Source organism: Bison bison, unplaced genomic scaffold, assembly GCF_000754665.1.
Source record: "Bison bison bison isolate TAMUID 2011002044 unplaced genomic scaffold, Bison_UMD1.0 scf7180017864376, whole genome shotgun sequence".
NCBI lineage: Eukaryota > Metazoa > Chordata > Mammalia > Artiodactyla > Bovidae > Bison > Bison bison.
The window spans coordinates 7,078,237-7,090,002 of record NW_011494948.1 but is presented as its reverse complement, the minus strand read 5'-3'; the positions used below and the strand labels follow the sequence as shown (position 1 = coordinate 7,090,002).

Genomic DNA, 11,766 nt, shown 5'->3' with positions numbered 1-11,766 from the left:
TTGGTTCACATTGTCAAGTGTTTAGTGCAGAAACATGTATCATTACAGAGAACAGTTTGAAATCTCAATTAGATTTACTCACGAGGAATCATCAAGATAAAGGAAATGTAGAAGATTAATATCACATTGAAATTTTCACTACATGAATGATATTTCAGACATCATTCCAGAAAACAAAGAAATTATTTATTCTTCTCAGAATGAAAGGATCTATTAGGTTTTGTAAGTAAATAGTGATACTACTTCCGACTTCATTCATCCATCATACATCCATTGTATGAATCTATGTTTTTATATATCCTATAATTGTAAAGTGCTTATAGTAAACATCAACAAAATCTCAGAATACAATAAATCTAGGACACCTTAACCTCTAATCACCTTTTTACTTAATTTCAATTATTCTTTGAAATTTGGGAGAATCATATATTTAATTACACAAATTTGTCTACAGCTTGAGTTAGAATCACTGGTGACAAAATGATCATCTACAGTATGAACACAAACTTGAATTGAATAGATTGCATAGAGTTGGGGCTTCCTAATGGTCGTCATGAGCAATGTGTGGTTAGCGGTATTATTGATTTCACACTAGGAACTTGTGGCCTCAAAATAATGCCTAGCTTAGTCCCAAGCATGTTGTCCAACCAATATAAAAACAGTAATAAACCACAGTGTTTTCTGGAAAACAAACCTTTGAATCATTTAAGAATACAGACAACAAAATCAGCTATTAAGAGATTTTGGTTTATTGTAAAATTTAGCGAAGTTTATCTTGTAATCCCTGACCCCTTGCTCTGAAAACAAAAGCAAAGATATAATTATTGCTTATTCTTTTCCCCCTACTTTATTTGTGCCACTGTGAAAGAAGGGAGAAAAATCATCATAATAAATAGAGAGACTTGAGAGAGAAAGAGAAATCAGTCCAGACGAGAAATACTAGGAGCAACAGAAACACCATCAAGCCATTCAAAATAAGCTTCCTTTTAAAAGGTTGTCGTACTAAAAAAAAAAAAAAAATTCACACCAAAAATATAGCAGCGGAGAAGGAGGATAAATACAAGTTAATTGCACACCAATCCCATGCATAAAACTGGGGCATTAGCCAAAGCAGTAGTATTCAGAATCCAACTTGGGACGCTTGTACAGTGCGTGTGAGTCCCCTACGACTGAACTGTCACTGAACTGGTCCAAGTCTGAGGGGGTGTGATGGCCTGGGACGTCATCCGCCAAAGTGTCCAGGTAGCTCCCCACAGAGATGCCGTCGAGCCCGTCACTGCCATCGTGGAGGCTGTTGCAGCTGCCGTGTAAGGAGGTGCTCTGACTCTCCAGTAAGCTGCACAGGCTGCCACTCAGACTGCTGCCTCGGCTGGTGATGGTGGCTTTCTCTTCAATCATCCACTTGATGGACTCGATGCTCTCATTGATGAGGAGCAACTGGCGCATGAGCTTCCCGTCTGTGGCTCTGAGGTTAACCTGTGGAGGGCAGGGAGAGAGGAGAGACCTGCCAGTTAGTCTGTGTTCTTGAAAGACCCCAGAGTCATTTAAATTCTGTCTCCTGCAGTCCATCATTTTACATTCAGAGAATAAAATACAAATTTACTTGAGCGCAGGGTCTTTTTGAAAACTGCTGACAAAGGCTAGGAGTCATATTCAAAGAACTCACTTCCTTCCAGCCTTAACAGGCTCTGAAAGGGACTATGAACTCTCACTGCATCTCTGACCTTCACCAAGCTGCCTGGAAATAGCCTATTGAATGACAGATTCTGTCAAGAGACTTGTGCTCTCTATGGCCAGATTGTTTGTTGTTGTTGTTTTAGTTGCTTGGTTGTGTCTGACTCTTTTGTGACCCCATGGACTGTAGTCCTCTATCCATGTGATTTCCCAGGCAAGAATACTGGAGTGGCTTGCCATTTCCTTCTCCAGGGGATCTTCCTGACCCAGGGATTGAACCTGTGTCTCCTGCATTGGCAGGCAGAATTCTTTACCACTGAGCCACCAGGGAAGCTCAGATTTAATAGTTTATCCTTGTTAATTGAGAGTATGTGTGTGGATATTAAGAGAAGGGGGGATAGGAATCTGTAGAAATTAAGGAATCATCATCATCATTGTAGCAGCTCCTATTTTTGAGAGATTAGGTGACAAACACCATTAATAAAAGCTCAACACGCATTATATTGGGTTGGCCAAAAAGTTCATTCAGGTTTTTCGATGTTATAGAAATGACCAAGCGAACATTTGGTCAACTCAATAATAATCCTGTGCCTTAAGTATTATTATTTCTATCCTTCTTTTATAGATGAAGAAACTGAAATCTGCAAATAAAAAATTAAGAGTACAGAAAATGTCTGTACCTTTTATGACTATACTGACAAATATGTAGTGCTGAAAAATGCTTTCATGTTTAACAGGAACCAAATTGTTTCAATATTCCCTGAATCCAAGAGGCTGATAAATGAGGCTGATCTACTTTACACAATGCAGTGTACAAGTATTTTCTGTATATTTCATTATTTCCTTCAGATGTGTCAAGAGCAGCTCCAATCAAAACTGGGATATGAGACTCTGGGACAGTTCCCTTAAATGACTTCTAGGTATGTAGTCTTTCTGATGGTTTTAAATTACTTCAGAAAAATCTGTCTTAGTTACAAAGCAGAATTTCTCTGTAGGCCCTACAGTTCAACAGGAATATCTATTAACATGAAGATTGTTTCTGAAGGAAGTAGGGGGAGAGCGCTGCAAGATAGCCCTTGTTCTGGTTGGAATTGAAGAGATAAGGCTCCTACAGAGATTCCAGTGGACTGGACTGTGAGGCAAGGACAGATTTAGCCACCAGAGGTCCTAGTCACATTCATCAGGGTTTAAATGAAATTCCAATTTTTTTTCACCTGAGGTCTTTTAACCCAGGAGACTGGGCCTTGCTTATTCTCTCTTGAACACCCAGGATAATTCAGATTTATGGGTTTCTAGAATTATCCAAGGCACTCTGTTGTAAGTGACTCAAGTCAGAAGAGAGAAAGAAGCTTATATATGCATTTATATTGTAAATGTATTTCTAGGAAACAATCCATCTCTGAAGGAGAACTTTGGATTGAGTGAATGTGACAGGCAACTATTAAGAGAGATGAAATTTTTAGGATAACTTCAGAGATTTAAGATTGCAGGTAAATTCCATGTGTATATGTACAAAAATGCTTACGTATGTATGTATAAAGTATGAAGTATAATTTAAAAACCGTTAATCTACCTAGGATATTAAATAAAGTGACTTAGGAGACTACCTTATCTTCTCTGAGAAATGTACCAAAAATTCTTAGGCAGTCAGCAAGGAAAATCAATTTTCTCTGAGACATTCATGAACAGAACTTAGTAAGTCTTGAGATGGTTTTCTATTTGTGGTGTTGTCTCAGTGACCTTGCTTTAAGGTTGTGTGGGGGAAGGAGGTTTTGTGGCAATTTTTTATATTTGAATTTACCCCCACACCCTATGAGTCATCAAAATACTGTTCAAATTACAAGTAATACAACAAATATTTACAAATCACCAACAGTTTGCCTAGAACATCCACAGAGGAGCCAGGAAAATCAATAGAAGTCAAAGTCTTGCAAAATTGTTCAGTTAAGCATCTGTAGCCGATAAAACATGCTGTGCCCATTGTAGGAACAGTGCAATGGAAGTGTGGCCATTTCCCAACAGCTCCCCAGATGAACCACAGCTGCATTTGTTCACATCCCCACCCTGTCCTGTCAGAATGTTCCTGCGCATGCCCAGATCTGGACATATTCCCTGTTACTCCCTTCACTTGAAATACTGTTTTCCCCTCCAAATCCTCCCCATTCTTGAAGTCCTAATTCTTCCATGAAGTATCTCTTCTGCTGGCCTGTTTACCCTCTACTGTGTAGTTTGTATCTGACAGTCTACCTTAATTTTGTACACTTATGTTGCTACCTATTATTGTGTCTTTTAGCTGTTTCTTCAGCTAAGCTTTCAGTTCCTTAAAAAAGCTGTGTCTTATGTTTTGTCCATCTCTTATGGTCTGTTTTAAGGATGGATTGATTTTGCGGAGGGGAAATAGTCGTAATTTTAGGATCTGTGAAAGTTCAGCTCTTAAGACAATAATGCACATTCCCAGCAACTGTGTCACTGGAGGGTTAAAACATACTTATACTCTTTTCCCAGCAGTTTTTGTCTGAGCTACACAGTGGCTGCATCACATAAGAAGTGTTCAGTTTTGTTGAGCAATATGAATGAGAGGGGAGTAGACTCTAAAGTAACAAAAGCTTCCTTTGACCATGAAATGATTTATTTAAATAAAAAAATTCTTTTCTTCTGAAAGCAAACATTCACAGGCCATTGAACCACTGTAGGGGAAAATATGACGAAAGCAAGTCACTAAGAACGTGTTGGTCAGGCTGATAATGATTACACACTTAACTGCATCTAACCCTGTGTCCTCCGGGGAGAGAGTAAACAGCTTCCCACCGTGGGAGCGAGCCCTGGGCCATTCGGTTCACACGGCTGTCTGCCTGTTACCTGGCACTCCACCTAATAGTGCTTTCTCCTGGAATTAAGGTACAGTTATGTTACTCCTGGTGAACCTTCAAAGTAGGAACGATCCACCGCCAGGACTAAATCACCATGTGGCTTCTGTCTCCAGCAGCTGCCCTGCCTTTCCTCACTGTTATGCACATCAGTCCTTAGGAAGTCTGCCCATCCATTCAGAAGACAGCAGTCTTGCCCAGTGGGCGGGAACCTGTGTGGTTTTCCCACTTGAGGTCTTACAAGATCCCAGGATGTTTCTCTGAGGACAGTGGTGGTTGGGAGGACTTCCTCATGGTCTGAGTTTAAGTGACCCCTCCTTGGAGAGCCCCTTCCTGATCAATCATAGTATCTAATTCCTGTGCTTAGTTGTACACAGCATTTCTACATTTTTATGTTCCCTTCATAATACTTATGACTAATGGAAATCATCCTACTTATTACTTGTTTACTTTTTATTTTCTGTCTCCCATATGAGCATGTAAGCCATCACAGAGGGCAGGGGACTTGGTCTGTCCTGTTCACCACTGTGCCCAAGACCTCTAAGAGTGCTTAACGCATAGTGGATGTACAAGTCTTATTTGTCCAAGGCCTGAATGATTGCCATAAGTTGAACCATCTGTCAAGAATGCCCCTCCCTTGAGTTTTGCTGTAAGTCAGTAATACCATAGGGCTTCTCTAGTGGCTTAGATGGTTAAGAATCTGCCTGCAATATGCGAGACCCAGGTTCAATCCCTGGGTTGGGAAGATCCCCTGGAGAAGGGAATGGCAACCGACTCCAGGGTTCTTGCCTGAAGAATCGGCAAGAGTCGGACACAAATGACTGACTAACACTTGCTAGTGATACAGTGCTTGAGGGGAAAGAAGAAGGTAGCAAGAAAGAGCTCTTCAGTATTAAAGCATTCCAAGCACGGAATCCCACTCCCACCAACTCACAGAGTTCAAACACTGAGTAACTAGGGCAAGGTTATTCCCAGCTTAAATGTACAGGTTACAAGAGAGTATCTCTGAAAGGAAGTGGACTTCACGACGTAAATCACACTCCAAGCATTATTCTGTGTGTTCGGAGGTGATAACTCGTACTAATACAACAACATTGTTCTGTAAACACTTGGTGAAAGAAATTAAACAAAGGGAACAAACAAATAGGATGCTACCAAAAAAAGATTTTTTGTAAGGTTTGCATTAATTGATCCAAAGAGATGTCAATGTCCTTTCCTCTTTTCCTCTTCACTTGTCACCTCTGGCCCTTAGGTATTGCAGTACAGCCCATCTTTGTACTTAATAAGCCTCTCGTGCCTCAAAATTGTAGCAAAATAGGTCTCTCAACTCTAGACAGAATGAAAACTGAAATTTCATGTCAATTATGATCAATGAACTGGTCTATAGAAGAACTTAATGGGGGGTCTTGAAAAGCAAATATTCTTAATAATAAACTTTTCCAGATCTATGTTTTTGTCCAATCTATCATTTTACTACTACAAAAATACAAAGGTTATGAATTGTCTCACTGGAATCCAAGAAAGAATATGGCCATGCTTTCACTTCATCACGAAGTTGCCAAATAAATTGACTTCTTTGGTGGTGGTATGTAAGGAACCCAGGACAGAGCTCTGGCCTGTCATTGTCACAGTCCACCTTTGGGCAAGGTGGCTTGGCATATACAATCTTCTTATACAAGAAGAATCCTGGGGATTAATTTTGAGCTCTGGTGAACCCCTGAACTCAATAGACATAGTAAAGTAGTCTATGAACAAAGTCTAATTTCTGCCCAATATTGAAAACGTAATTCAGTAGAGAAATCCACATATCACTTTTCTCTGCTCTCTGTATTGAGGTTTCATTGAAATTGTTATAAGAAGATTCTGTAGATCAGATCATCTCAGGATTTCCCTTCATTCTAACATAGTCTCTGATTGTCATTCCTGTGGCCATTTGATTACTAAATTGTTTCTGCTATGAGAGAATCATTCAAGCTATACAGGAGACAGAGCAATTAATTTACTGCTCCATCTCTGGCAAATTACTTAGCTAGTAAAAGCTCATGGCTAGAGTTTGAGCTCTATGTGAATTTTAATCACCTTATCAGAAATTCTGTGGCGATAGTAATTTTAGCTCTTGCCATTTGGGTTTCACTAAAAGTAATATTTGTGTTCTGTGCCAAGATAAACATACATACCATATTTAATGGGTCTATATATTAACTGAAATGTGCACATGAGCTGCTGAATATATCTGCCAAATAGGGACATTGCTCATTCCTTCTTGTCATCCTGCAGGCTTGCATAGCACCAGTGTTCATATCTCGCACAAAGCTCCCCTGTACCATTCTTATCTTTTTATTTATGGGAATTGACTAATCAGATAAAAGCAGGCCATCTCCCAGTTATGCAACCTACTGTAAAATCCACAGTATCCATGACCCAAATCCCAAATGTCCAGCAAGCTGTTATAGGAAGACTATTTTGCAAGCAAGTTAGTGATCATGAATATGAAGGAAGGAGAATAAATTAGATTTACCTTTTAATGTGATGTCCTAATCCTAGTGTCTAAGGTGAAAAAAACAATCAGCATTTTTTTTTCAAATTTGTAATTGGCAGAAGGCCTTTTTTCTAGCTGTATTTATTTCTAAATATCTAAAAAAAAAATCAAAAGCATCTAATGTACTAAAGGGCTGTTGTAAAGATACTTAGAATATTATTTCTCTAATAGTTTATGCCAGTTTATCTGCATGTTCCCTTTGTATAACCTCCTCTTGTCTAAATGTACTCCCTCCTCAAATTTGCCACATCCTCTGAAGAATACTGATTTCCTGTCTACTCATCCTTAAAATTTCTAGCAGTTTTATTAATAGCTGTATTTCTAAAGCACTCCTGTTTTGTCCAGAGGACCCTTAAGGATGGCACCATCTTACTGCAGTCTGAGAAGACACAGTACAATATTTGCATCCAATGCTTTGGGTTTAGAATGCGTTAGGAGAAGAGCATGTAGCATTTGCAAGTCAGAGCTAGTCTGCCAAAGTTTTCCTCTGCTTTCTTAGCCAGTTCAAAATTTACAACAGAATTTGTTTTGAATTGGGCAACAGAGGATTCCATTTTTCTATCAGTCAGCTTTGTCTTCCTCCATTAGAATTGTTTTTATGTGGAAATGAACAATAACTAAAACAGTTCACTGTTTTCCCAAAACCTCATAGAGGGGTAATTTCCCCAAAGACTAAATTACATACATAAAAACACTATCATCAGCACAGCTGACCAATTGATATTGTTTTGATAAATTAGATAGCTGCATCTGGTTTATTTGAAAGGGGCACATGTGACTCTCCTGAATCTTGAACATAAATTCCTGCCATCAGGCCTGCTCATGAGATCTGTATAGTGTCTGCTGGTGAGTCCTCTGATTACCAAAGGAAGACAGAGAACTCTACAGCCTTATTCGGTCAGGTTTTTTTTTTTTTTTTGGTCAGGTTTTAGCTCCAGTTGATACTTAGATGCCTGTGATGAAAACTCCTTTACCATAACCTAATACAGTGAAAATTTCTTTCTTGAGAGATTTCAATATGTATATGCAAAGTATAATTCTGGCTAATGTATAAGACTATAAATCACCTGAGCTGAAATTCATTTGGAATGATGTCACTGAAACATGGACTCCCCATATTTGTAATAGAAGAGCTCCCACACAGAACACAGACCAGAAGAGTTTCTGCTAACCTATAATAAATGTTCTTTCTGCATGTTCATTTTTCTAATTTAGAATTTAAAGTGCGATTTTTACACGGAAGGCTCGGATTTGGTAATGTGCCCCACCGTGATTTGTAGTAGCTGTGTCTCCAATGGGAGGGAAGCAGGAGGCAGGGTGCTGTGCTGGGAAATGTTGAATGGTTGGCTGCCTGGAAAGCTACACACACACAAACATGCACACATGCACATAATAGAAACTGTGCTGATACAAATAATACTAAAATATTTATATAAAATTATATATAATTTATATAGAATGTTTTATAAAATAAAATATACAGTACCTTTTATTGTCAATTTCATGTACTGTAACTGATTCTCAGAAACTCCTTTTGTTTATTTTTGTTGAATTATTATACAGACAGCAACTTCTAGTTTCAGTCCAACCATAATTGAACAAATAGAATTGATCCCAGTCCACTAACTCTTTTCTAAATAATTTTTCTTCCTTAAGTCTGATATGTGATCTGTTGTTTAACCATTTTCCACCCTAGTGCAAATTATATTCATTAAACTGAAATCTGTTTCAGCCTCAGCATGAGTTAACATCTGAGCTTTATGGATTTGTCAGTGATGGGAGCAATTTGGCTAAGTTAGATATGTTTTTGACTGCATACAGAGTATTTCCCAGTAATTTTTTTGTGCTACGGATAATGTAATAGCTAAGGACATGACACAGTTTTAAGTCAAATCTGTAGTATCAACATTTTCCCCATTGGATCATTTTCCCCTTAAGATCTTGTCATAAGATAATCAACAAAGTTAAGTCAGGTTCTGATTTATGAAGTTTTACAGTTTCTATGCTGTAAATACTCCTACAATGGCCAGTGTCAAGCTGCCAACATGATGTCACTAAGCATACAGTCAGTATGGAATGGAATTTTATCTTTTCCCCTAAGTAGAATTTGAGGGAGATGTAAAATATTTATACCAAAGTTATTAGTGGTCTTTTATGGAAAGGTTTCAAATACTGAATACAGATTATTCTTTTAAGCATCATTGAGATATAAAATCTATTTGGAAAGGGAATAATCAAGATACTTAGACCCACTTAGTATTTACATTTCTATATTATAATTTTTCATGGATTTATTTCTAAAATATGCTGTGCACTTCTCCATCTCTGTAAATAGAACAAAGTAGTAGAACCAGACAGAATCAAGTAGTAGTAAGAGGCCACCACCATGAACAGAGTATTTCTAGTTCAGAGTTATTCAACAATGCACTTAGGGGTTATTGAGGTAATCGCTTGTTAGTCCTTTGTTCATATGGTCCCTTCTTATAAAAGTGCTCAATTTTCTCTTTCAGTAACTACTAGATATTGATATTAGATCTGTTTGCCACAGTTCTTATGCCGTTTTTTCTTCCTGAGTCCCTCAATTCTTTCTAATCCGCTATCTGCAGCACAGCAGTACTTCAGTAATACTTCAGTAACTATAATTTTCCTATTTGTTGAGTATGAGAGAACTGAGTTGCAAGGAAAATTAACCTTTGCAATTCTTAGAAAGTGACTTTAAGTAGTGAGTAAAATTAGGTGAAGAAGCAGCCTCTGCAAAGAGTAAAGCACATGGGCCTTGCTCCCTGGAGCAGTGCTTCTTGACATACACATTACCTTGGAGTCTTGTTAAAATTCAGATTCTCTCCACTAATTCTGTGATCCTGCATTTCAAACAAGTTCTCAGCAGATGCCAGTACAGGTAGGCAGCCTCTAAGATGCCTCCAAATAAAACCCCTTCTTTCCTGATATCTACATCCCGGCCTGAGTGTAGACTGGACCTTTCGACTGGTTTCTTAGGAATACAATATGGCAAAAATGATGGGATGTCAGTTCTGAGAAAAGATTACAAAAAGACTGTTTTCTGTTGTGGGTACATTCTTTTACTTGCTGAGAGGAGAGGAATCTGCCAGGCTGTGAGGTGTACTATTGTGAGATCTCCATGACAAGGAACTGATATCTCTGAACAATAGTTAGCAAGGGGCTAGGCACCGAAGAATTGATGCTTTTGAACTGTGGTGTTGGACGAGACTCTTGAGAGTCCCTTGGACTGCAAGGAGATCCAACCAGTCCATTCTAAAGGAGATCAGCCCTGGGATTTTTTTGGAAGGAATGATACTAAAGCTGAAACTCTGTTACTTTGGCCACCTCATGCGAAGAGTTGACTCACTGGAAAAGACTCTGATGCTGGGAGGGATTGGGGGCAGGAGGAGAAGGGGATGACAGAGGATGAGATGGCTGGATGGCATCACCGACTTGATGGATGTGAGTTTGAGTGAACTCGGGGAGTTGGTGATGGACAGGGAGGCCTGGCATGTTGTGATTCATGGGGTTGCAAAGAGTCGGACATGACTGAGTGACTGAACTGAACTGAACAGAGGCCTTCCCACTACTACTTCGTATGTGAGTGAGCATGAAGCAGTGAGGGGGCTGTGAAATGACTGTAGCTCCATCTGATGTGCTAATTGCAGACTTTGAAGAGACTCAAGCCAGAAACACTCAGTTTACCTGTGCCAGACTTCTGACTCACAGAAACTGAGATAACACATTTGTTGTTTGCCTTGCTAAATTTTGGAGTATTTGTTACACAGAATGGATAAACATACATCAATGCCATTGGTATATGGGCTACACCGTGAGTAGCAAGGACATATATATCTTTTCTATTTGTGGATAATTTGGGGTAGTAGATGCTGGACCATCATGTCTGTGGAATGCTACTCTATTGGCATATTGTTTTATAGCTTGAAAAAAGTAAAAAATAGAGTAAATAGTGAAATATACATTGATGGAGACAAGAAATGTTAGAAGTCATGGTCTTCTTTGAGGGGCCATCTGCATCACCCACAGGACAAATGCATGGTTTATTATCCTGAGGCTAAATGACAAATGATATCTCTGATATTTAGTGACACAGATAATGCTTTAAATAGAGATCAATTATAAATAATACTCCTATAATTTGAGGGCCATAAACAGTAGGGTGTACAATGATAAGATAATAAACTTAGATGTTAACATTCAGATAGCTTAAGAACTTAGAATACACTAAGACTAGTGACATCTTTGAGTTTTCAATACTGACAAATTGACTAAATTTTAACCCTGCTTTTCTGAATTCATTTAATTTGAAGAATTCACTTTAATGTGTCCTCACTAGCGGAAAGGAAGGAGGAGATAAGGAAAACAACAAATGTGTTTATTGTCTCCCATGAACCAGACTTTGTGTTTCACATATTAACCGATTTTTTTTAGAAAGGGCTTCAGAAAATGCACTGGTCATAACAAACACCCTCTTCCAACAACACAAGAGAAGACTCTATACATGGACATCACCAGATGGTCAACACCAAAATCAGATTGATTATATTCTTTGCAGCCAAAGATGTAGAAACTCTATACAGTCAGCAAAAACAAGACCAGGAGCTGACTGTGGCTCAGATCATAAACCCTTATTGCCAAATTCAGACTTAAATTGAAGAAAGTAGG

General features: G+C 38.6%; 1 protein-coding gene across 1 annotated transcript in view; it reads right to left on the bottom strand.

Annotated features, from left to right (window-relative positions):
- Positions 1–728: 728 nt before the first annotated feature.
- Positions 729–11,766, bottom strand: part of LURAP1L (leucine rich adaptor protein 1-like) — a 53,273-nt gene continuing 42,235 nt past the window's right edge. Inside the window, exon 2 of the mRNA XM_010856996.1 lies at positions 729–1,476. Within this exon, the coding sequence (XP_010855298.1) occupies positions 1,102–1,476 (375 nt within the window). The 3' untranslated portion in view covers positions 729–1,101. The remainder of the gene's footprint in view (positions 1,477–11,766) is intronic.